Here is a 27,156-nt window from a genome sequence, read left to right as displayed (position 1 = left end):
ATTACCAGCAATAAACGAATAAAACATAACGATTTTCAACAAACTTTACATTGTAAATCCTTGTAGGTACCTCTGAAGGAAGTACACTATAACAGAAGCACAAATACTGTTCTCCATGAATCCATGATGAGCGATTTCACTAACATGACATTTCGCATTTATTGGATTTTGTGCTCTTTCATGATTACGTAATAAGCGAATGCCAATAGATTCTGTCAACATTCGTGGGTAAATTACATGCACATTGATATTATATTATAGTTGATTGCTATCTCAGCTGATAAATTTTCCACCATTATGCCAAAAAAATGTTAACATTAACATGAGTTATTTATGTTTCTTTTAGCAAACACCATCCTTACGTAAGTGTGACTCTGTTACGTAACCATACGCAAATAACAGCAGCAGAAAGAAAGATAGATAACTTAAGTCTACCTTTTAGGTGAGAGATTAGTCTTCCTTGTAGGTTAGAGGAGAAATTTTTGCTCTATTGGATATTTTTGGTTTTGAGATGATGTCTTTCAATACAGCTTTATTTTGTTACGAAATGTTATGAGAAACAAATTATGAGATTATCTAACAATCAACCAACTCGTTGGAATAACGTTAGTTTTATACATCAATCTCCTTTCCGAACAGATCGAAGAGAAGTGAGCTTTTCTAACTAATTGTTTTTATACAGAAATAAATTTTGTGGAGTATGTTTAATGGTAAAAAATTATAAAGAATTATTTTTAGAATTTACTAAGAGATAGAATACAATGAAGATTGAAGTTAACTTACAGAACGGTGCCTATCTGTAACTCAATGTTTACCTGGAGCTGTCAGTGACTCCCGTTCAATGAAATGCACCCGCGTGAGGTCACGATGATGATTGTTTACGTTATGTACAACTGTGAACAAGTGTGTCGCTCTACACTAACCGTATTATCAGCTTCTACCTAAATGTCTGTTAGGTAGCTTATCTGGTGGTGTACTTCGTGTTCAAGGTAAGGAATATCTGTGATAGTGTGTTTCATTGTTTAACTTTGCTGAAATGTGAGAAATACCAAATGTGGTAGGACGGGGCACAAAATAGCGTACCATAGAAAGCGATGGGCAGTTTGGCCTCTACCCTGTATCGAAAGTTATTAACCCCTTGCAAGTCTATGCTTAGCTTCAGCTGCGTTTGAGGGGGCGAGTCTAGAATGACGGGAATAGGTTCTGCTTGACGTAAACCGAACCTTTTCTAGAATGCCATGTCCTGACCTAACCAGACTTTCCCTTTCTAATCTCACTTAGGGTGCTGTGAACTGCCTAAAGGAGGTAGTGTCCTCAATGAACCTCACGCTCGGTGCACTACTATAGGCTTTACTTAAGGTTCTTTGCAGCGTCCCATCAGCCCCTAGCTGCAACTCCTTTCATTCCCTTTCATTCCTTACCACTTGTATTCTTCCAATCTATAATTGTTTCATACCTAGTGCAACTGCGAGGTTTTGCAGCCTTTATGCATTGTAATCTTTTATTCTCAATTTTCCTTTGGAAGAACTGATTCTCAATTTTCCTTTGGAAGAACTAAGTAAGAGCTCTGCATTTGGCATCACTTGGATATTGGTTTTTCCCATAGTATTTTGGTTGCTTGGGAGCTTCTGATAAAAAGTTGGGTAGATGTACAGTACTATTCCGCGGTGGCCTAAACTATGGCAGTTGTGGTTTTCTATGCAGTTTTACCTCCTGAACAAGAATTTTATGTAATATTTATTCGGACAACTTTAATTAACCACCGGGAGCCAGTACTAAACATGGCGAAATACATTGGACGCCCCAATCCCTAGTGGATGTCGTATCCGCGGTTACGTTCCTTGCAGTCCGTGCTGAACTATTCTGTAGAATTACCAAAAGTGGAGTTTCCCTCACTGGGGGGACAGGGCCGTGTGGTATAGCTATATACTAGTTTATTTTGTAACAGGTTTCCTTATCCAGTGCCTTCTTAAACATATGGCTCCCTAATGACTTGCACATGCAGGGAACCATTCCATAAGAACAACATGGCAGTTTGGTTCTCTCGAGGTTTTCCCCCACGCAGAGTCCCCAATCATGTTGGCTAGATATGAGGTTAATAACTGACAGACAATAGACAACACCAAATCCTTCATCAGCAACACTAAAAATAGGTATAGCAAAGATCAATTTCCAAGGTAATAGTGTCTGTGGAACTGTTGCTCAGCAATAGCTCTCCTTTCAGTGCTGAATAACCTCATAGGTCCAGCACTTAGCCTTAGGAATAAATTGTAGTATATTCTATTCTATTCCTGACATCGAAGACAATGGACTGTGCTCCCGTTCAGAGTTAGTCTTGTTGTTCTGCAAACTACCCCGTTTGAGATTAGGTTACACCCTTAAGAAATTGTGATAGCCTTCTTCTTGGCTAGGGATGGTGATAAACTTAGAGATAGATTGCTAAAAATTCTATTAGAATTTACTTTTAGATGGCTGTTGTAGGGTAATTTTGGTAACCGAACCTTACACTAGCCTAATTTGTATGTTGGGTTTGCTAGCAGTAGGCCAAGTATTTTGACTTATGCCTAAGTCAAGTGGTTAATTAATCATTTTGCCCTACAGCAAGCCACAGTACCCTAACCGAGTACCAGTAGGCTATGCCCCTTATCATTAATGACACCACTTTACCCCAAACATTGATGTAGTCTGGAGATTCATAGCCTAACATGAACAGGGCTAAAAGTTTGATATTAGGGGCAATTTGTTAGTGGGGCAAAACAATCTTGAGCCAGGTTTTGTAGCCTCATTGTATGCGGTCACTCACTTCCTTATTGTACTGTTTTTCTCTCGATCATTTAAAATAGAAATGCTAAATGTCCTGGCCCAGGCTAGATCCAATGTGGCTGCTTAAAATCTTAGATCTAGGCTACTAACCTAACCAGCTGTGAAGTTATTGTTAACATTACGTACAAGCATAGTCTTGAGAAGTCTTTAATGGTGTCTGTAGGGTAATGTCAGTTGAACAAAAAACAGGAAGCGTTTAACCTACCTACTGTCATATAATAGAATCAGGTTTTTTATCTTCAACCATGATTTGTAATTGTCATTTTTATATTTTGAATATTGTAGGGCTAGCTAGCTCATTCATTTTTAAAGAATCTTTTAGAGTTTTTAACAGTCAATCATATCCTGAAGGGAAAGATTTTATCTCCATCTTTGAAGATGATCTTGACTAGGCCTACTCATAATATTGTGGTGAGAAAAAGATGTGCCTGTAGTCATGGTATCCAAATGGGAAATTGTTATGCCTGGCCTTGCGGCTAGCTGAGAGAACTGTATTTTTAAATGTTTATCAAATGCACTAGGGAAAATGAGGACTTGGTGATATTATTTTGTGCAACGTTTGTTTGGTATAGGGGCTGGTGATATCATATGATCATTTACAGGAATTTGGCATTCAGGTTTTTAAGGTAAGTCCTTGTGAGATGGCTAAACTGTACTACTTAGTCTGGTAAAGCTGAGTGGTACCAGGTATAATAACCTCCTGCAGTTCAAAAATTTAAGTTTAAAAGTTTTGTTCAGTAATGAACTATTCCTTAAAAACCCTCTAATGTCATATCTATTAAAATTGTTTAATGTTAAGGAATAATCTTTAATAAACCTCTTCATTGATAAAAGATTTGATATCCAGAGTAGTACTTAAGAGAATTTTAGAAAGTTTATAATCAAGGAAAGTTATATTGTAGTACAGTTATCATAATGACCTCGCTTGATAGATCTGACCTATTAGAATTATCCTCTTCCCTCCATATTGCAAATATCAGCTTATGTATTGCAAATATTTGTTGTGTTAACAATTGCACTTGTTTTTTTCTTTATGTGTTTGCCTACGAAGTTTCAAGGAAATATTGCACTGCTTTTGGTGAGATAATCCATGTTAGTTGCTCAAGTGCATAATGAAGCAATGGATGCAGCACCCACAGCAGATGTGCTTACCAGAGCCCATACCCTAATTTTATTTAGTGATAATTCTTCAGTTCACAACACCAAGGTCATGAAGTCTTGGTATGAACATTACTAAGAAGTTGCTGTTAGTCTCCCTGCTTCTCAAAAGCCCGAAATTGAATCCAATAAAAAATTTGCTGAATGATTTGGTCAGTTATTGGGAAAGGGGAGCTTTAATTAAAGCAAGAATATTTTCTCGTGCACTGATCGTCTTATGTTGAAAGTTCTGGATGCATCAGAAGTTAGCTTCAAGAATCTCTCTCTCTCTCTCTCTCTCTCTCTCTCTCTCTCTCTCTCTCTCTCTCTCTCTCTCTGGGCTTCTATTCAGTTAATAAGATAGGGTATATACTAACAGCTTTGGTCGTTTTGAATTTATAAAGATGAGGAAATACTAATGTACTTATTAATGCATGTTGTAGCTCCATTACAATGAATTGAGTTTGATGTTTTGAAAAGATGATTGAAACCATGGATAACTGGCAATTTCCAAAGCTTCTATGTATCTGTTATAATGTTATAATTTACAATAGCAGCAGATAATGATAGTTATAGTGATAATAATAATGAACAGACAATTGCTCAAATGTATAGAGGAGACACTTATGGCATTGGCTTCAATGTTGTTGAAACAATAGTGTTGACACTATTATTGTTTTGTCTATCATTTACTAGTGTTTGTACTCACAGTAATTTGCCACATTTGACATACAGTTTTAGGTTAAGGATTAGGTAATTTTAAAACTTTCTGTTTAGCATATGAAATACTAACATTTTTATGCATTGAAATTTTTATCGCCTCACAGAATTGCAGAATGGATGCTCTCCTGGGTGAAAACAGTATAACCTCCCTTAGCTCACTGGATGTTCTATCAGCTGAGAAAGATGACAGCAGCAGTGATACTGGAGCCAAGGATGGATCCAGTAATATTGCCAAATGGAACCAAACCAGTATATTAGAAAGTATGCTGATGGAAGCTAAGAATAATGAAGAAACCAAAGAAGTGGACCAAGATTTGAAAGATCAAGATGAGGAGTTGCGAGCATTGGGTATATCTGTTGTTGACCAGCTCTCATTGGAGCGTGATGTTGAGGCTGCAGTAAGTGTTCAGTTTATATTTAGATCAATTCTTTGGTACATTGTCACTAATGTTTATGTACAGAATTCCAGATTCTATTACTGTGCAATGCTGATTTTTGTGTTACTTATGTGTCAAAATAAGCAATTACTTATGTGTTAAAATAAGCTATCAACATGCCATTAAGGATTTTTAAAGAATATGTCAGTCTCGTTAGAGATAAAAGTCTTAGAACCCAAATTATATTATGGCTTTGATGAATGATAATCTAGGGAGAATTAACTGCATTCCCTACCAAGTGAACTTATAATTTTTTCATTTTCTGGTCCTAAGGAGAGGTATTTGGAACAATTTTCTTAGAAGTAACAGTACCCCTAAAACAAAATAGATCAAACCCCTCAAAAGATGTTGATCTCAAGGGTAAAAGGTTAGGTAATGACTACTGTTCTCTTGTTAAGTTCTTGAATGTGTTTATTCCCAAGTGTTGGAGACATTAATTTATACTGGCTGTTATGTATGGGAATAAAAAAAAATAGACTGGATGGGCAATTAATTGAAGGTGCGCAAACCAAAGTATTTACAGCATTCACGGTCTACTCACATGGCAAATCATGTTGGGACAGATTAGAGTCCAAATTAAGGTAACACAGCTTTTGAGCAAGAAATTCCTTGATGATACCTTATGCCTGGAGTATCTGCCTGATAATAATTATGTTGATAGAGTATTATGTAGAATGCACCAGTTTACTCTTTCACTTGCATTTTTGCTTGGGCATCTTTTGATATTGGACTGACTTCATAAGAAAGACAGACTGGTCAGACTACAGAAGAAAACAAGACAGTAATAAAATAAATGCAATAGTGAATGTGCATATTTATGTAGTGGAAGGAAAATTGTCAGAGATACACCTGTATATTATGAATGACAGAATCAGCCAAACGTTTTGCAGCCTTGGTAAAAAGGACATTGAATTTTCTTGGTTTTTTTTTAATGGAATAAAAGAAATTTCCTCCATGTTGGAGTGGAAAATCTGATTGACAGAAGTAGTTTGCATTAAGGTTTAAAAATGAAAATAATTAGGTTAAGTGATGGGTAGCATTTTCAGTTGTGGCTCCTAAGTCAGGTACTGGAAGAGGTATTTAAATGTTCTTTTTACAGTGTGGAGATGTGGTTATTAAATTAGTGAGTAAGTCCTTATGGTCAAAGCAGGGCACAGTGACTCTGTTCTGTTTTAGTGATGTATGATTTCTGAAGGAAGGCTGTTTACAATATTTATGTTAATGTTGATATATGTTAGGAAGTCATGAATACAATTATGGATCTGGAGAGTTTTTTTAACGTTTTAACTATTGTTAGACATAGGTTATTAAAGTAACTAAAATGCTTCCAGGTGGATAAAGCTGTTACAGTCCATGCACGTAAACAAAGGATGCAAATGTTAAAAAAGGAAATCCAGGATGTCAAGAAAGAAATCAAGCAAGGAGACTTAAAAGTCCACATCCTTAGTGAAAGGCTTTCAGGTAAGAAGTGATAAATTGTTAGCCATTACAGTAAGTAGACGGTGTATTTATAATATTATAATAAAACTTTGAAGGCACAAACTATGTCTAGTTAGGGTCATACTTCAAGTGTTGTATAGTGGGTATACACGGAGAAGGACATCCTGGGCAGGGAGTTCGTATTGAAAATGATGCTCAGTGCATGAGGAGATGAATGTGTTATGTTAATTCGTTGAGTGATTCACGTGTGTTTTTACCCCTGACTCATCTTGATTGTTCCTTTGACTTCATTGCTTGATACAGCAACATTATTGCATTTGCAGATTTTGAGGAACACTGTAGTGTACTGTACAGTACAGTAAATAGAGGTAGCCCAATAAATCTGAAAATGATTTATAAAGGGATTTTGACGAAGGAAAAATCTATTTCTGGGCAACGACCTGTGTCGCCCTGTGAAATGGTTCCTTTGATACTATTTCTGAGGAATAAATATTGCTATTCATCCTAGAGAAAAAAGAAACAATATAATGCCAAGATAAATGGCTCGCTCACTTCTTATAGAAGTGTCTGTATAGTAAGGAGCGAGTGGAATCACTACCAGAGGTCCCTTGCCATTTAGCTTCTTCCTTCGACAAAAACCCGAACTACGGAGGAGCCGTACTACAGCTCCCGGTCTACTACTACCGTGAGCGCCTCCGACGCCTGAGACGTCATTCCTGAAGATAGCCTCCAAGCTTGGGGTAAGCTGGGTGAGGATAATCTAACTACAGGGTGGGTTTTGTACATGAACTTTCCTGCCAGATATATACTTAGCTTACGTCTCTGACGTCACGACAGAATTCAAAACTCGCGGCAAATGCGACAGGTAGGTCAGGTGATCTACCCCACCCGCCGCTGGGTGGCAGGTGTCTGAACCAATCCCCCTTTCCAGGCATAATTTTTCTGTCGCCGGTGTTGACTACATCTGTTGTCGATACCTCTCGATTTTGAATTATTACTCGTTTTCGCCCTGGATTGTTTCAACGGACTTTTGGTGAAGTACCTGCTCCTTGGCTTGGCATTTGCGATTTGTGGACCGGTTTTGGATTATTCTTTTGATTATTCTTGGAATTTCATTATGTCTGATTTGGAAATTAAGAAATCAACTATGTTCAGAGTTTGTTCTGTTACCGATTGTAAGGTGAGGCTACCGAAAGCTGCGGTAGACCCTCACACAGTATGCATGAGGTGTAGGGGGAATGACTGCTCATTTATTAACCCTTGTAATGAATGTGGTAATTTGAATGAAGAAGAATGGAAGGCGCTTTCTTCTTATGTAAGAAAGCTTGAGAAGGACAAGGTTAGGAAAGCTTCATCTAGGAGTTCTAGTAGGTCTCGCGCTAGCGAGTTTGAAGTTGATAACCCTGTTGTAGACGTAGCGCCTTTACCAGTTTCAGCCCCTGCTTCCTGCACCGAACCCGAAGATGCGCCTTCGGAGGTGGACACTATGAGAGCCACTATTCGCAGCATGGAGCTGAAAATTAAAGTGCTAGAAGGTAAGAGTGATAGCAATTTGTGCAGTGATCCCAGTGCAGTGGAGGGTGCGTCTGATCGGCTCCCTAATGCTTCTAGGCCTAGACCTCTTCCAGACTCCCAGACCCAGTGGAGGAGGAAAGTCGAAAGCCGCAGGAAGGTTAGGGAGAACCCCCACCGGTCAGGCGTCCCCTCGGTAGCGCCTGATGTTCGATCCCAGGCTACCTTGGATCGCGCCAAGAGAGAAGTCTTACGGCAATGCTTCTCGTCTTCGCCTTCTCCTTCGCCCAAACGTGGTTGGAGCTCCTCGGAAGCTTCTCGGCCGTCGAAGAGAGCCTGGCAGGCTTCTTCGCGCTCCCCTCCAGCCCTGAAGTTTTTTCGGAAAATCCTGGATTGGATGTCAAGAAACCGAGGATTTCTTTGGAGTTTTGCTCTCCTAGTAAGGATCGAGCTGCGTCTCCCGTGAAGGACTTTGTTAAGTCTCCTACACGTGTGTTGGCTAGTCTGCAGGCGCAGATTACGGCTCTGGCTGACTCCTTGATTGTGAATGCTGGTCGTAGGAAGGACGTCTCGCTCCCGGTAAAGAAGTCCAGGCGCTCTTCTCCAGCTTACGCTATTCGTCAGTAACTGCCCTCTCTCCAGGAGTGGATCGTAGTACGAGGCGCTCTCCTGCGGACATCGTTTCTCCGTCGGACAAGGGGCATGCTTCCCGTAGACGAGCCTCTCCTGACAAGCGCTCGTCTCGAGACAGGATCTCTCCCGCTGGCAGACGCCAGGAGCCTGGTAGGCGTTTTTCTCATGGTAGCCGCTCTCCTTCAGGCTTTCGCTCTCCTGTGACCAGACGCCCTTTGGTAGACAGGCGCTCTTCTCCTGTCAGCCGCCCTTCGCTTAGCAGGCACCAAGAGCCTGGTAGCGCTCTTCTCCTTCAAGGCGCTCTTCTCCCGATTTTTCGCTCTCCTCGAGTTAGGCGCCGGGAATCTGTCAGACGCTTCTCGCCTGGTAGGCGCTCGTCGCCAGAGATTCGCTCTCCTCGCAGCAGGCGCCAAGAGCCTGATAATCGCTTCCCGCATGACAGGCGCTCTTCGCCAGGCAGCCGCTCTCCTTTAGACAGGTGCCAGGAGCCTGATAGACGCTTTTCGCCTAATAGGCGCTCTTCGCCTAATAGGCGCTCTTCGCCTAATAGGCGCTCTTCGCCTGATAGGCGCTCTTCGCCAGATTTTCGCCCTGCGTTCGTTAGGCGCCAAGAGCCTAGAATGCGCCCTCATCCTGACAAGAAGGAGTTTTCAGGCAGAAGCTCAACGGAAGTTATAACTTCCCCGGTTAGATGTCAGAGTTCTTCCAGACATTCTTCCAAGGATGGACTCTCGGCTGAGGACAAGACAGCCTTTCATCGTAAGGATCGTGAAGGATCTTCGGCGGAAGAAGAACAGGATCCCTCGGAAGAAGAAATTCCTAAGGATTCCTCCGTTTCTTCATACAAGCGGCTGACGGACCTGTTGCTTCAGGAATTTGGAGACGCCCTTTCTCTGTCGCCCCGCCCTCGCCTCTTTCGTTATTTTCGACTTCGAAAACTTCGAAGGTTTCATCCTGTGTCAGGATGAAGCCTGCAATCTCACCATGCAAGAAGGCGCGTTAGAGGTTTTGGTGAGTGGCTTCTTTCGAAGGAAGAGAAAGGGAAGACGGTGTTCTCTTTCCCTCCTTCTAAGCTTACTGGGAAACTAGGATTCTGGTATGAATCGGGAGAACCCTTGGGCCTCGTTCTTCCATCCTCGGCAGACTCGGACTTCTCTTCACTGGTGGATTCCTCTCGACGCTCTGCCCTCATGTCTGCTAAGACGACATGGGGGATGAATGAGCTTGACCACCTGTTGAAGGGAATGTTCCGAGTCCTGGAGGTGTTTAACTTCCTAGACTGGTCTTTGGGCGTTTTGGCCAAGAAGACGCAGACCCCGGATTCCATTTCTCCTGAGGATCTTATCAGTGTTCTCACGTGTATGGACAAGGCAGTGAGGGATGGATCGAGTGAAATAGCTTCACTTTTCGGAGCGGGAGTGATCAAGAAGAGATCTGTGTACTGTTCGTTCCTGACGAAATCAGTATCGCATGCTCAGAGAGCCTCTCTCCTGTATTCTCAGCTCTCTCCTCAACTCTTCCCTAAGAAGATCGTTCAGGATGTTTCTTGTGCCCTTTCAGCTAAGGCTACACAGGACATGCTAGCCCAGTCTACCAGGAAGCCTCACTCTTCTTTCCAAGCTAAAACCAAGAGAGAGACTCCAGTTAGGCAGGAGCCCTTTCGAGGAGTCCCTCCTGCCAGAGCTTCTTCCTAGAGGATCTAGACCCACTAAACGAGGAAGACCTTCTCTAGATCCATCAGAGGGAAGAAGTAGGATTCAAGTCCTCCAGACATCAGTGGGTGCCAGACTTCTGAAGTTTCGCCGACGTCTGGGCCCAGAAAGGGGCGGACAACTGGTCACTCTCGATTGTCCGCAAAGGCTACCTCATTCCCTTCTTATCAAGACCTCCGTTGACGACGACTCCGAGGGAGTTGGTAGCCAAGTACAAGGACCCCATCATGAATCAAGCCCTCTCTCTAGCAGTAGATCTTATGCTGGAGAAGGAGGCGATAGAACTAGTGAAAGATCCTCATTCTGCGGGTTTTTACAACAGACTGTTCCTAGTTCCCAAGAGCTCAGGAGGATGGAGACCGGTTCTGGATGTAAGCGCCCTGAATGTCTTCGTAGAAAAAAGGAAGTTCGCCATGGAGACAACTTCTTCAGTGTTGGCGGCTCTTCGTCCAGGGGACTGGATGGTGTCCCTAGATCTTCAGGACGCTTACTTCCATGTGCCTATCCATCCTTCTTCACGGAAGTTTCTAAGATTCATGATGGGAGGGAAGATCTTCCAATTCAGGGCCTTGTGCTTCGGCCTTTCGACAGCCCCTCAAGTTTTCACGGGTTTAATGAAGAATGTAGCGCAGTGGCTACATTTGGAGGGAGTGAGGCTGTCTCTCTATCTAGACGATTGGCTGATCAGAGCAAGCTCACAAGAAAGATGTCTGGAGGACCTACAAAAGACACTGACTTTAGCAAGTTCGTTGGGGCTTCTGGTGAACTTCCAGAAGTCACAATTAATCCCCAGTCAAGAGCTGATATATCTGGGGATTCGGATGGTTTCTCCGGATTTTCGGGCATATCCGTCACCAGAGAGGATTGCTCGTTGCCAAGAGAAACTAACGACCTTCCTAGAGAAAGATGCATGCACAGCGAGGGAGTGGATGAGTCTGTTGGGGACACTTTCCTCGCTGGAGCAATTCGTTTCTATAGGAAGGTTGCATCTCAGACCTCTCCAATTCTTCCTTTACCGGAACTGGAGGTGTCTCTCTCTAGACCTGGAATTCTCCTTCAGGATATCAAAAGGAATCAAGAAGGACCTTCTGTGGTGGACAGATCCTCTCCGATTTGCAGAAGGTCTGTCTCTGTACATGCCAAACCCGAACCAAGTATTGTTTTCCGACGCGTCGAGACGGGTTGGGGTGCGACCCTAGGGTCAAGAGAAATGTCAGGCACCTGGGAGGGGGAACATGTGTCCTGGCACATCAACAACAAAGAGTTGATGGCAGTGTGGTTGGCGTTAAAAGCCTTCGAGCCCCACGTCCGAAATGCTATAGTTCAGGTCAACTCGGACAACACCACAGCCTTGGCTTACATAAGAAAGCAGGGGGGACACACTCTTTCTCCCTGTACGAAACAGCGAAGGACTTGCTGTTGTGGTCTCAGGCAAGGAAGATTGTTCTCCTCACCAGTTCGTACAGGGAGAAAGGAATGTCAGAGCCGATCTCCTGAGCAGGAGGAATCAAGTGCTCCCCTCGGAGTGGACTCTGCACTCAGAAGTTTGCCAGGACCTGTGGAGGTTATGGGGCAGACCTCATATCGACCTTTTTGCGACAGCAAAGAACAAGAGAATAGACCTCTACTGCTCCCCGATCTCGGACCCAGGAGCAGTGTCAGTCGATGCTTTCCTCCTAGACTGGCGAGGTCTGGACGTATTTGCTTTTCCTCCATTCAAGATTCTGAGTCCAAACACTCAGAAAGTTTGCGGCCTCGGAAGCGACAAGGATGACGCTGGTAGCTCCATTCTGGCCGGCCCAAGATTGGTTCACAGAGGTACTGGCAATGGCTAGTGGACTTTCCAAGAGCTCTTCCACAAAGAGTAGATCTGCTCAGACAACCCCACTTCGACAGGTATCACAGAAACCTCCCCGCTCTCAATCTGACTGGCTTTCGACTGTCAAAAGTCTTGTCAGAGCGAAAGGGGTTTTCAGCTAAGGCAGCGAAGGCTATCGCATCAGCTAGAAGGCCCTCTACCCTTAGTGTCTACCAGTCGAAGTGGGACGTCTTTCGCCGTTGGTGCAGAAACCAGAAGCTTTCCTCTTCCAGTACCTCTGTGACCCAAATCGCAGATTTCCTGGTTTTTCTCAGGGAAAAAATGTGGTCTTGCAGTTTCGACCATCAAAGGATATCGGAGCATGTTAGCAGCTGTGTTTAGGCACAGGAATTTAGATATCTCCAACAACAAAGATCTACATGATCTGCTAAGATCTTTTGAACTTGCAAGAAACCCTCGTCTCAAATTCCGAGCTGGAACCTGGACGTGGTTCTTCGTTTCCTGAGGTCCTCGAAGTTCGAACCTCCCCAGTCATCTTCTTTCAAGGATCTTACGAAGAAGGCTCTGTTTCTTTTGGCTTTAGCATCTGCCAAAAGAGTTAGTGAGCTTCATGCTCTAGAAGGAAGGGTAGGTTTCAAAGGAGATTCCGTGATTTGTTCCTTCCTTCCTTCTTTTCTAGCTAAGAACGAGAACCCCTCAAATCCTTGGCCAAGGAGTTTGAGGTTCCAGGCTTAGCTCCCCTGGTAGGGGAAGAGACCAGAAAGAACTCTTTGCCCTGTGAGGACTTTAAGATACTACCTCCAGAGGAAGAAGTCTCTTAAGGGCATTAAGGACAGACTTTGGTGCTCTGTTAAGGATCCCAGTAGACCATTGTCTAAAAATGCTTTGTCCTTCTTTATTAGAAGCCTCGTGAAGGAAGCACATTTGGCTTGCGGTGAGGATCACTTCAAGCTTTTGAAAGTCAAGGCTCACGAGGTAAGAGCCATTGCGACGTCCTTGGCTTTCAACAAGAATATGTCACTCCAGAATCTGATGAAAGCAACATTCTGGAGATGCAATTCAGTATTCACGAACCACTACCTTAGAGACGTCAAGATTACTTACGAGAAGTGCTTCGCGTTAGGCCCGTATGTATCGGCGGATTCGGTGCTGGGGCAGGGAGCTGAAGCATATCCTTTGTAAATTTTTTCCCCTATTTGTGTTGTGTTTTTATGGTTGTTTGAAAGAGGATGCGGGTAGGCATCTCTTTCTATTCGTATTGCTAACATTTAGAATGGTTAGGTGATCTGTTCGTGCTAGAGCTCCCTGCATTGGTAGTGGTCAGGCTCTGTCATTTAAGAGGGCGAATCCCCATTGACATGATCCGACTTGGATTCTACTGAGTAAGTGGATATCAATCCCTTCGGTAGACCCAAAGAGTCTTTTTCAGCTGTAGGTCACGCCCTCGCTGTAGCTCTTCAGGCTTTGCAGACTAATAGACAGTAACTATGAAGTCTTCAGCCTTATCAGGTAAGAACCAAGGTTGTTAGTATCCTACAACAGATGTTGTTTCCCCTTTTTCCTTGTTACCTCTGTCTTTTTCCCTCCACCAAGGGTGTCAATCAGCTAAGTATATATCTGGCAGGAAAGTTCATGTACAAAAATGATATTGTTATTTTACAATAAAGTTTTGTACATACTTACCTGGCAGATATATACGATTGATGGCCCTCCCAGCCTCCCCTCAGGAGACAGGTGGAAGAAAAATTATGACTGGAAAGGGGGATTGGTTCAGACACCTGCCACCCAGTCGGCGGGTGGGGTAGATCACCTGACCTACCTGTCGCATTTGCCGCGAGTTTTGAATTCTGTCGTGACGTCAGAGACGTAAGCTAAGTATATATCTGCCAGGTAAGTATGTACAAAACTTTATTGTAAAATAACAATATCATTTTCACAGGGTGACACAGGTCGTTGCCCAGAAATAGATTTTTCCTTCGTCAAAATCCCTTTTCTGGGCTTGACCTGTGTCGGCCCTGTGAAATAGTACCAGAGAATGCTAAACACCAAGCTTGAGGAACAGTACAGATAAATTAAGAAGGTAAAGTTAAACACTTGTAAGGTTAATAGTATAATAATCAACTAAAATTGCAGTCTTACCCTAAAACACGGGTTATTACTTAAAATTAGTTAGCCTAACAACAAACAATAAAAAACAGGTTAGGCAAAGGCAGGATATAAGTTGATATATACAAAAGAATAGAACTGAATCCAATTAGAATGATGAACAAAAGCAAACTCAAGGTAACCCAATACATGGAGGCGACTAAACTAAGTAAGGGTGCAATGGGGCAGGTAGAAGGGAAGGCTACAAGAAGTTATAGTAAAAATTAAGAATCAGGAGAAACTGTGTTTCCAGCTGCCACTGCTGGAAATTTGAGGGCTTCTAAGGGTTTTAGGTAGTGCCGTTTGAAAACTGTCGGAGATTTCCAGCCTGTATACTTCTTAAGATCGTCAAAAATTCATGAGTTGGAAATAATTAATAGATGTGGCCACCGCCCTAACATCGTGGGCCCGAGGAAAGGACTCTGGATTGGCTTGTTTAATGAAGTATAAAATTTGTTGCCTGATCCCTTTTAGGGATAATGTACCACCTTCCTTCCTAATGAACAATGGGCCTGAAGATTTCAGAGTTGTTCTGCTTAGGTAGGCTCTTAATGAGTTGACAGGACAAAGGGAAATGTCTTGAGGTAGTGGTAGGATTTTCCACGAGGACCATTTGTCCTGTGGGTCTTCATTTTTGGCTAGAAAATGGCGATCTGGGGATAAGAGGACTTCCCCTGAGGGGAGGAACTCAATGTGGCCTGGTTCCCTTGATAAAGCTGACAGTTCTGATATTCTAGCTCCGGGAGGCTAAACTTAATAAGAATAGGGTTTTCCTCAGGAGGGATATATAATTGCAAGAGTCATTGTTAATGTCCGAGGCCAGTTTGAGGACATCATTTAATGAACCCAAGAGGACTGATTTAGGTCTCGTTGATGGTCTTAATCTAGCACAAGCTTTTGGTATGGACGTTAAGTACGAATCCGTAAGGTCTATGCTAAAACCAAATTGGAAGATCTTTTTAAGAGCTGATTTGGTCGTAGTGATAGTGCTTGCTGCTAAGCCTTTCTCAAACAATGATCTGAAGAAAGTTGAGGCTAGGTTCGTTGTCATGACTTGAGAATTTGACAACTTAAGGAACTCTGCTAGTTTTCTTGACAGATGAATCATATTGCCGGAGAGTAGATTCTCTTTTATCTGATTCCAAGAATGAGATATTCTGGGGATCAATTTCTGCATTCCTCATGGCTGCGAATTTCAGAAAATCCATAAAGTTAGGGTTTTCTGAATTCTTGAGGAAGCAGACACAGTCTGAGTTTGCACTAACTGGGTTAGTTTGGGGTTGGGAATCCGTAGTGGTCGGAGTCTCAACTCTAGGAGTAGAGGGAACCAATTGCTCTTGGGCCAGTTGGGAGCTACTAGAGCTACTTGGCCTTTGAATGTCCTGAGTTTGTCTAAAACTTTCATGAGAAGGTTCACCGGAGGGAAGAGGTAAATATTCTTCCATTCGTTCCAATCGAGGATCATTGCATCCGTAGCATATGCTAGAGGATCGAGGTTGGGTGCCACGTAACAAGGGAGTTTGTGGTTTGACTCCGTGGCGAACAGGTCTACTTGGAGTCCGGGGACTTGTAGACTGATCCAATTGAATGAACTCCTGTCCCCGTGTCCACTCCGATTCCAACGGAGCGGAGCGCGATAGAGCGTCTGCTACTACTTTCTTGACTCCTGCCAGGTGAGTGGCTGACAGGTGCCATTTGTTTTTGCTTGCCAGAGAAAAGATGGCTATCATGACATGGTTCAAGTGGCTTGACTGGATCCGCCCCTGTTGATGCAGTGTACTACTACTGCACTGTCCAGAACTAATTTGAAATGAGAGTTCTTGGGCGGACGGAGCCGTTTCAGTGTGAGGAATACTGCCATGGCCTCCAGTACATTGATATGTAGCTGGCGGAATGTTAACGACCAAGTTCCTTGAACTTTTTCGTACTGGGAGTATCTCCTCACCCTGTTAGTGAGGCGTCTGTGTGGATCACTAATGATGGAGGGGGAAACTGTAGAGGAATTGCTTTTGAAAGGTTCTTTGTCTCCGTCCAGGGACGGAGACGTTTCCGTAAGATCGCTGGGATAGAGGCTAGTTTGTCCCGTGATCTGCAATTCGCTCTTGAGCGCCATACTCTGTTTATATCTTTGAGTTTGGCTCTGAGCAGAACGTCTGTGACTGATGCAAACTGGAGTGAGCCCAGGATCCTCTCCTGGCACCTCCTGGATGTTTGTTGTCGTTTGAGAAATTGTTTTGTAGCTCTTGCAATTTCTTTCCTTTTCAACGACGGAATTGATAGAGTGTGCGATTGTAAGTCCCACTGAAGCCTAACCACTGGAATCGAGATTCCGGTGTTAGTCTGGACTTGGTTTTGTTTATTTGAAAACCTAAATGTTTTAGGAATTTGATCACTCTGACCGTGCTTCTTTGCATTCTTTGGGGTTCTTTGCCCAAATAAGCCAATCGTCCAGATAAGCCACTAACATTATTCCCTGTTTCCTTAGCTCTTGCACTACTGCTTCCGCCAATTTGGTGAAGATCCTGGGGGGGGCTATTGTGAGCCCGAATGGCATTACCTTGAAGGAGTAGGATCTGTTGCCTAGTTTGAAGCCTAGGAATGGACGGAAGTGTCTGGCTATGGGAACATGATAGTAGGCATCTGTAAGATCTATAGAGGTTGAGACGGCCCCACGGGGAAGTAAGGTCCGTACCTGCGAAACGGTCAGCATCCTGAACTTGTCGCAATGAATGAATAAGTTCAGATGGGACAAGTCTAAGATGATTCTTCGTTACCGAGTCTTCTTTGGCACGCTGAACAAGCGTCTTTGAAATTTTAAATTGTTGACTCTTGAGACTACTTTGAGAAGGAGGTCTTCGGTATACTCTACCAATTCCGTTGTTGGTGCTTGATAGAATCTGTTGGTTGGAGGAGGGCCCTCTAGCCAACTCCAACCTAGTCCCTTTGTTCTATACTTTTGAGCCCAAGGGCTGAACCCCACACCCCCCCGCTGGCGAAGAGGTACAGCCTCCCTCCTACCTTGGGACTCTCACTGCTGGTTTGCCCGAGGGGCGGCCACCTCTTGCTCCTCGAAACCTCTTCCTCTGTTAGCAGCCCTGCCGGATCCTCTGAATCGAGAGGCACCTCTTGCTCTGCTGCCTCTCGCAAACCTATTGAAAGCCTGAAAGTTCTGGCTTTCATAGTTGGAATTGTAGGCTGGCGAGACAGCAAAGGAAGTAGAGGGTTGAGATTGCTGGGACTGAGGGGTCAGAACAAGGTATGTTGTTGACCTTCGACGATGGTTGCCCTTGTGATGCTGGGACTGTCTGAACCAATGTTTGTTGAGAAGGCTGGAAGGGAGAGAACTTCCTTGGTTTCTTCTTGTTCCTTGGGTTAGGACCAGAAGATTCCTGCCTCCGCTTTGCTACCAGTCCCCACCTGACTTTGAGGCACTGGTTAACCTTAGAAGCCTCATGAAGGACTTCCGCTACTACTGGTGCTGGAAAGAGGTCCGTTCCCCAAATTGAGGAAGCAATCAGTTTATTCGGTTCATGGCGGATAGTAGCTTCCGCCAGAACGTGCTTCCTACAAATTTCATCCTGGGCTGATGAGGAAGTCTTATAAACGGTCACACTGCATGGTGTGCAGGCAGACCTTTAGCCAAAACTTTAAATAACGGCTCTTGTTGGTATACAAGAGCCGTCATCTCCGCCATAGTCATGGAGGGAAGGGATCTCGCGAGCCTAGTCCGGGCGTCGTACTCCATCTGGATGAGAGAGTCCGACAACCTGGGGGGTCTCTCACTAAAGAGAGAGGTGGCACAGTCCGCCTTTAGTTTTCCTACTGAGAAAGTAGGAACTGCCCCCTCGAAGTACGTCTCGGAGCCTGGGACTAAGAGTAGAGGTGGGTTCCGTCTCTCGTATTGAGGCAGGGGCTCGTCTTTCAGGGCGGCCTGAAAGGTTGCTTCCACTACCTTAAGGGTCAGTGGTAGCGGAGTCCCTTCCACCGGAGTAAAAATGGTGAAAGGACTCCTAAAGGCTGTGATGCGGGTGTTTTCACACCCCCATTCTTCCAGACTTCTCATTAGAGTCTGCTGTGCCTGTTCCCTTGGAAGGATCACTGTTTCCTTGGGAACCTTGTCCTCTCTCATCATCGCTGCCAATGAATGGTGGTTGAAGGTCTCTGGGGTGGAACTCGAAGTCCTCACGCCTTCGAGTTCCTATGCCTTTGATTGTCAACATTCCGTTGACAAACGGGGCATACGAAGCGATCCTCCAAGGGTTGGCCGCCTTGAATTCTGGCAGTTGGCTGGAATCTGGCATTGGAAGAGGAGAAGGTGGCACAGATAGAGGGGAACCTGCCGCAATCGAGGTTTGGATCCCGGCGATGGCATTCTCCTGAGCGGCCAGCCGTTCCGCCAGCGATTGGATCGACTGGCCGGAAGACGTAACAGAACTGGAGAGCTGGGAGAGCACCGAGCCGACCTTGTTGTCAACCAAGGCCCCTACGATCACTCCCACCTGCTCCAGAATGTTAGCCGAAAAGGATTCGGGATCAAAAAGAGGGACTTGAGCCCGATCCTTACGTGATCTATGTTTGGGGGACCTCGACGCAGAGGAAGAGGCCTCCCTTGACCTAACTGATCCGGGTGGTGAGCCGGAGTTACAGTGTCTGTCAGGATGACCGATTTCTTGGGGAGAGACTTTTTAAGTTTCTCCTCGGTCATCTTAGCCTTGGGGATCACTGAAGTAGCCTTAGGACGGACAGACCGCTGCTCTTCAGTGAAGCCCCGGAAAGAAGTGGAAGTAGAAGGATCAGTAGAAGGTGATGGAGAAAGGGAATTCAGGAAAGGGTCCTGAGAACCCACAGAAGCTGCCCCTACTACACCCTTACCTGTACCCATGGAGTCAATAGCCATGGGTTCAACGTCGAGGTTCATTGCCGCAACGTCTTCTGCAACGTCCTCTGGGAAATCCCCCTCCTGTAGGGAGATCATGACTTGAAGGTCGGCCAGCAAAGGGGCAGCCACTATCGGGTCCACCACTGATCCTTTCTTGGCTCCTGGGAATACTAGGTCCGCCATATCCTGGGTAAGAATGTAGGGGCGGCCCTTCGAATTCCGGCCAAAACCCCCTACCCAAGCTTTGAGAGTCGACAAAGCTTTCTTCTTTTCTTCATCAGAACCCTGTAAAAAAGGGTCTAGAGTTAGGGAGAGGATAGGGGAGGAATGTCTGTTGTGTTGAGATTATATGAATATGTGTCTCATATGTGAAAGGTATAATATAACAACAAGTATTCCAGGTGGACGAATGAATGAAGAAAGTGCTAAGAAACTTACTACTAGTGAGGCATCTCCTACTAGCAAGTAGCAGGTTTGGCAAGCTTCATGATGCCAAACGATAAAATCCTCCACTTTCACTGCACATCCTGCATGAGAACGGCATACTATATGGCCGCACGGGTCTTGGAGGATGGCATTGGCACCCAATCTCCTGGCACAACATCTGTAAGTCAAAGGATACATGAGTACCAATGACAACCTCCGGTGGAATAATATGCAAACTATCAGTGGGTGCCGGAGTAGGACCGACGGATAGAGATCTACGTATGAATATTACGTAGAAAAGTTACGAGGGGGGAAGAAAGTCTCTGCCTCCGCCTAAGCTCACTTGTCATATGACTAAAAATAGACTCCGTAGGGCCCGGAGTTCTCCGTATGGCCTGGAGTTAATTAATATTGAGTGAGCAATGTCAAACTTCTAAACTTCTGGTACGAGAGGCGGAAATAAAAAAACCCCCGGAGTAACGCAAAAGATTCTAAACATTAAATAACACAAAAAAAAAAAAAAAAAAAAAACCCATTATATCAGTAAGTGCTCGAGTGAACTATCCTAATGGATAGGAAACCCAGTGGTTCCCTCCCCCCCTCTCTATGTTCGGTAGTGGCGGATAGACACCTGCCGGACTGAACTGAGGGGGAAAGGGTAGGAAGAACGTGGGGTAGGGGAGCCCTCCCCCTGAGCGGCCAGTTAAGGACGGAGAAGAAGGGGGGAGGAGGTCCCGAGCCCCCGAGGCACGTGACGAGTGAGAATACCAGTAGGGGATGGGAGATCCCCACCAGTCCCGTGAGTCACCCCCTCTCATGCAGACTCGGACGCTAGCTGTGAGAAATGAGTCATCACCATCGACGTGGATGGCAAAGTATGGAGGGGGGGAATGGGGGGACGGGAGGGGGACCCCGTAACCGGGTGGCTCACCGTGATCAACCGGTGGTCTTCCCAGCCAGGTGAAAGACACGAGGTGGGGAAGAACTGTCGGAACAACATCAATATCACTGATATAAATAGGATTACTTATAATAATCAATCAAATAAAATTAAAGCGATATCTTAAAGCTAGACTAACACGGGGAACACGAAGCTAAGCAAACAGAAAATTAGGTTAATCGCCGATCCGAAGAAAGGGGTATGTTAGCCTAATTTAACCTCTAGTTCAAGAAAACGGGGGCAGGCTAATCACCAATTGACAATTGGGGTATGAAAGCCTAACTTAACGGTAAAATAAATGATAACAGGGAAGCTAATCGCCATACCGAAGCATGGTGTATGTTAGCCAACCAATAGTACCTATAATATTATAATGGTAATCAGGAACTAGAGAAGGAAAGAGAGAACATCAGAATAATTAAGATGATATGACTCTCAATCGTGACTGATAAAACTCCTAACAATGTAAGTCGTAGCTAGACTAAGGTCCGAAACGTGCGGTCGGAGCGTGCCCCGTGGAGGCCTAACTAAAAAACTAACTGCATAAAGATATAGAGACTATGTATAAGTAACCATATCTAAAGTACTGAGAAAAAAGGGAAATCTCTAACGGTATGGAAGACCGAAAGAGATAACCCGTACCGCCATGCGGTCGAGGGGCATACCGGCCGATAAGGCTCCGAATATGTATAAAACACGAAGATCATCATAAAATGAGATCCAGTAACGCCAAAACAGCTACTTAAACTTAGAAGCGAAAGTAAAGACATCTTTAAAATAAAAGATAATCCAAATAGAGCGAAACACAGCACCGAAAAAATTTTAACGTTTGGTGTAACGCGCGCTATCGAAAGGAATGACGTCTCAGGCGTCGGAGGCGCTCACGGTAGTAGTAGACCGGGAGCTGTAGCACGGCTCCTCCGTAGTTCGGGGTTTTGTCGAAGGAAGAAGCTAAATGGCAAGGGACCTCTGGTAGTGATTCCACTCGCTCCTTACTATACCGACACTTCTACTATAAGAAGTGAGCGAGCCATTTATCTTGGCATTATATTGTTTCTTTTTTCTCTAGGATGAATAGCAATATTTATTCCTCAGAAATAGTATCAAAGGAACCATTTCACAGGGCGACACAGGTCAAGCCCAGAAATGCTTATTTGAAACTAATGTACACTATAATGATGTTTGGGTTATCTAAATTCTTTGTAAGAATTGTTATATATATACATTGTGCATGTCAGAAAATGGATGCATGTTGTAGGGTAAAATATGAGATTTAAGGTAAACTGTTCCAACTATGGATTAACCATGAGAACTTTATTGTTCATTTTTTTTTCATTTAAATTTATTCTGTAATCTGCAGTACCCTGAGCATACTTTATTAACCTGGTTTTGTGTGTTGTTGTTTGATCATAATGGACTAGTAGTATATGTATGAAGACAGTTTGCTTGTTGAAGTTTTGTATTTATAGGTATATTTCTAGCAAAAATTTGTTCATAGACTGTGCTAAATATCGTTTCTATGAATATATGGATACTGACATAGACCTACCTAACCATTTCAATGAGCATTGTTTGCTTTGATTGATTGTAACTGATCTTCAGGTTTGAGTTTTAGTTTTTAATAATTTTGTTCTACTGAAAGGCGAATTAAAATGGAAAGACATTTTTGTATTGTTAAACTTTACTGTTCTGTTTGGAGTTATTTGTAAACAGTGGCGGCTCGTAGCTAAAATTAGTGGAGGTGCTGCTCCAGAAAACATTTAGCCTTTGTTTTAATATTGTGTGAAAGGAAATGAACAGACATAAAAAGAAAATTTATTCAAAAACCTAATTGTTACACTTCAGGCTTTATTTGGGCTGGGCTGTTCTTCAGCAAGGAGAGTGCCCTCTTGACATATTTCTGGGTAAAACTTAGCGATGCAGAGCAGTGCCGGAGTGGAGCACTTGTTCTCCCTTGACAAGTATTGTTCCCAAGTCTTATCTTAACAGTAAATGCATGACTTTCTCAGGGCAGGCTTACGCTATTTGAAAAGGAAGTCCATTCTCCTGTTCTTGTTTTGTGCAAACAGATCAATAACTTTTTCATTTAGACCTGGCATATTATTGATAGAAATCTTCTCTATTGAAATTATAGCAAGTGCATTTAGCCTCTCCAGCTTCTTAGTGCTCCTTAAGAAAGTTTTGACCCTCTTCAGTGTTGAAAAACAACGTTCGGGCTCTGCTGTAGTCATTGGAATTGTCAAAAGATTTTACAGTAGACCCTTGACTCACGAACACAATCCGTTCCTAGACCTTGGTCGTGTTCCAAATTGTTCGTGACTCGGAGCTAATTTCCCCATAAGGTTTAATGGGAATAATATTAATTGGTTCTCGACCCCTACGAACCAATATATATTATGTATATTTTGCCTTATTTTACACAGATAATGTAAAAGTCAGTGTAAAAAACCTTAATATATCTAATAATATAATTTAAAATGGTAAACTAACACTATAAAAACGTTTGTAAAGTGAACACTTACTATGACTGGCGAGACTTCTGGCTTGACGGACAAGAGAAGAGGAGGGTGGTGGGTGGGGAGGAGGTTATTGTGCGGAAGGAGACCCTCCCCATCCAGGTCGGGGAGATCTCGTTCCGGAGATTCAACTCTTCTAGGTTTTTTTGGTGAACGTTTAATCACAAACTTATCCAATGTCTGTTGCCTTTTCCTTCCTTGCATAACTTTTCTGAAATGGCTCATTAAATTTTCATTGAGCATATTCACGATCCTGTTCGTAACAATTTTGTCCGGATGATACAATTCAAGGAAGCACTGGACATCATTCCACTTTTCCAATGCGGCTTTTATCACATCACTGCTGACATCTGTAACTTCCTCCCCAGCCTCCTCTTCGTCAGTTGATTGCTCCCGAGCAAGTTGCTCCTGCTGCTCTTTGTGGAGTTGAACAAGTTCGTCCGCAGTCAAATCTTCTGAATGTTCAGCGACCAATTCTTCAACATCTTCGTCGTTGACTTGTAGACCCATACTGTTGCCCATGGACACAATTTCTTGCACAATCTCTGCATCGAAGCCCTCAAAGTCACGGACAGTTACGCACTGGGGCCAAAGTTTCCGCCACGCAGAATTTAATGTGCGGTACGTAACTTCAGTCCATGCGTTATCAATGAGGGGTTATGCAGTGAAAAACATTAAAGTGCTTCTTCCAAAATTCTTTTAAGGTTAATTTGTCTCTTCAGTTACACGGAAGCATCTGGAGAAGAGCGCCTTCGTATATAATTTCTTAAAATTGCTAATGACTTGTTGGTCCATGGGCCGTAGGAGAACAGAGGTCGTGTTGGGTGGAAGGAACTTGAACTGAATGAAGTCATGTTCACTGCAGTCAGCCAAGTACGAAGGGTGTGCCGGGGCATTATCCATGATCAGAAGGCACCGCAGGGGTAGCTTGTTCTCTGTTAGGTACTGACTCACGGTCGGCGCAAACACTTCATCAATCCACTCCATAAACAAGTTCCGTGTCACCCATGCTTTTGTATTGGCCCTCCACATTACAGGCAGTCTGGCCTTATTTACGTTGTGCTGCTTAAAGGCACGCGGGTTATTTGAATGGTAGACAAGTAGCGGCTTTAGTTTCAAGTCGCCACTTGCGTTTGAGCATAACAAAAGCGTAAGCCTATCCTTCATTGGCTTGTGGCCTGGGAGCGCCTTCTCTTCTTGGGTGATAAATGTCCTGTTGGGCATCTTCTTCCAGAAGAGGCCCGTTTCATCACAATTGAAAATCTGTTGAGCGACGTATCCTTCGGCCTCCACGAACTCGGCAAACTCAGTCACGAATGCCTCAGCAGCAGCCTTGTCTGCGCTAGCAGCCTCACCATGCCTAATTACAGAGTGAATTCCAGTTCTTTTCTTGAAGTTATCAAACCACCCTTTACTAGCCTTAAAATCATCTGGCGTGGCACTAGTAGAAGGAGTTTCCTTCAGCAAACTCTGATACACTTGCCGAGCTTTCTCGCAGATGATCGGCTCGTTTACACTATCACCTGCCATCTGTTTCTCATGTACCCACTTCAAAATTATTTTTTCTGCCTCTTCGAGGGTTTGCGATCTCATCTTGGTTAGTACTGTCACTCCCTTCGCAACATTTGCTTCTTTAATGGCATCCTTGTTTTTCAAAATTGTCGACTTGGCCATCTTGTACTCACTTGCGATATCGGTCACGCGAACACCACGTTCAAACTTTTCTATAATTTCTTTCTTTATTTCAATGGTTATCTTCCTCTGCACCCTCTTCTCACCATCACTCTTCACTTTCTTACTTTCACCACCACTCTTCACTTTTCTTAGGGCCCATTATGAAAGAAAATCACAAGTTTTAGCGCAAAAAATGCTAAGCGAATTGACGAACGTCTTGTACACAATGAGATGAGACAAAGAGCGATGCGTGGGTGACGCCGTGCGTGGGCGGCTGGAGGATGGCTGTTCCCATGGCAACTCAAACGCTCTCACGTGTGCTGGGCGATTTCGCGCATTTTTCAAATGTTTGTGTCTAAAAATTAGTTTGTGAAACAAAGTGAATTGTTATTTTCCAGAAATTTCCAGCATTTTCAAATGTTCATGTCTCAAAATTAGTTCATGACCCAAACAGAATTTTTATTTTCCGCATTTTTTTTTGTTCGTATCTCAAAGTTAGTTCGTAGGTCAAGGGTGAAATTTTACCTATAATTTTGGTCGGGGATCGAGTTGTACGTGGGTCAATGCGTTCGTGAGTCAAGGGTCTACTGTATAAGTTTTGTCATTTCACAGAGTACACCTAAGTTATTTTCATTCACAATCTTCAATAGTTCACTCAGTTTGGAAAACTCATGCAAATCACATCGGTCATAGAATGCTCTAAGTTCAGTCTAAAGTCTTTCTTTGGCAATCATTGGGTAAGCTTCAGTGGCTACTTCAACTTCTTCTAAAGTAACTTTTTGCTTGAAGTTAGTGAAACAGTCTTTATTGAACAGTTTAGCAGCTACTAATTGTTTAGTGAAAGCAATTCTCTCAGCTATGTCAGCACACACACAGTCACACACTTCTTTTGCTTCAGCCATGAGTGTTTTTGTGGGATTTTCACAGTATTTGGAATTTCTTATTTCAGAAATGGCCCTTTTGAAGTTTGTATTGAACTCGTGTGCTTTAGTCACATCAATGTCTCTACACTGCATTTAGTGAAAAATCACTTCTACATGAGGCATTATCTGGTAGAAAAGCTCCAACTTAAAACTTTCATCTTTCAGGGTGTTCAAAATACCTGTTGCTTCTTGTAGGGTTATAGTAGCATTTGATGTACTCTGTATTTCCTCCATGCATTTTTTAAGGCATCAAAATGTTCATAAACCTTGTTGACAGTGCGACTATGAAAGTTCCACCTTGTAGAAGATGGGCGTGGAATGCGGCTAGTCATGTGCTTTGTAAGAACATTTAAACGTAGATGTGACCTTGAAAAAAATGCTGCTATGCCCAAAAGGTTAGAGAAAAATATTCGTGAACCCCGTGTAACACTTGCAGCATTTTGCATAATAAGATTAAGATGGTGGGCATAACAGTGAATGAAATGGGCGTTATTGTACATTGATTTGATTTTAGCTTGAACCCCACCCTTCTTACCTTTCATAACACTTGCACTATCGAATGTTTGAGCAATCAGTTTCTCTGCATTCCCTTCAAGGACTGTGTTTAACTGATCGAGGATGCATTTCAATAACCCATCTGCTGTTTGATTTTCTGGAGTGAAAAATCCCCAAAATCTCTCAACAACCTCTTCACCTACCAAGTATCTTAGAACAATAACCATTTGAGTGTGTTCTGAAACGTCTGTAGGTCGTCTGCCATAACAGCAACAAAGGGAGCTTCTTTAGTTTCTATTCTGATCTGATCACGATATATTTGCAGCAGACAGTCAAGAATTTCGTTCTGAATAGTCTTGCAGACACCTTTGAAGACTGCATTACTTTCTGGATTTAATTGTGATGCATGATTTATCAGTCCTTTAAATACACCTGGATTAGCAGAGTCATCAGTTCATCATGTCCACGCAAAGGTAGCTCAAAATGTCCACAAAATTTTATGCAGTCTATAATCTTGGACAAAATTTCACGATTCTTGGTAACCTTCTTATTATGTGCATTCACTGAAAGTCTGTATGCCTCACTAAGTCTTTCTTTAAATATTTACACTCCCAAGAACAGATAGAGAAATGACATTATCTATATGTTTCCTGGAGTTCTTGTGTTTCTCTGGTTTTTCTTTCAAGTTCTTTATGTATGCAAAACCATCTTTGGACCATACTGAATCGCCTCCAAACAACAGACGTGGAAAGCAAAATAGTGCATTCTTAACTTCACATCCACAAAGCCATGTTTTCCTTTGGTACCAATCACAATTAAAACTGCGAATATACTTCTTGTTATGGCTTACCCCTTCTTGAACAATTTTAATTTCTGGTAATGGGCGACCTGCTTGTTTAATTGCTACCTTCTCTTGAAGTGT

At 43.4% G+C, this 27,156-nt stretch overlaps 1 protein-coding gene across 3 annotated transcripts in view; it reads left to right on the top strand.

Annotated features, from left to right (window-relative positions):
• The window catches only part of LOC135202346 (DNA excision repair protein ERCC-6-like), a 397,074-nt gene that overhangs the window by 298,559 nt on the left and 71,359 nt on the right, over positions 1–27,156 (top strand). For 2 of the 3 annotated variants that reach the window (XM_064231709.1, XM_064231710.1), the window contains 2 exons: positions 4,788–5,081; positions 6,452–6,581. In XM_064231709.1, the coding sequence (XP_064087779.1) occupies positions 4,797–5,081; positions 6,452–6,581 (415 nt within the window). In that variant the 5' untranslated portion in view covers positions 4,788–4,796. Of the gene's footprint in view, positions 1–841; positions 990–4,787; positions 5,082–6,451; positions 6,582–27,156 lie in introns of those variants that run through there. The other variant, XM_064231708.1, reaches the window with a different exon arrangement.

The sequence above is a fragment of the Macrobrachium nipponense genome, chromosome 30 (genome assembly GCF_015104395.2).
Source record: "Macrobrachium nipponense isolate FS-2020 chromosome 30, ASM1510439v2, whole genome shotgun sequence".
Classification (NCBI taxonomy): Eukaryota; Metazoa; Arthropoda; class Malacostraca; order Decapoda; family Palaemonidae; genus Macrobrachium; species Macrobrachium nipponense.
This window is presented reverse-complemented; position numbering and strand designations above follow the sequence as displayed.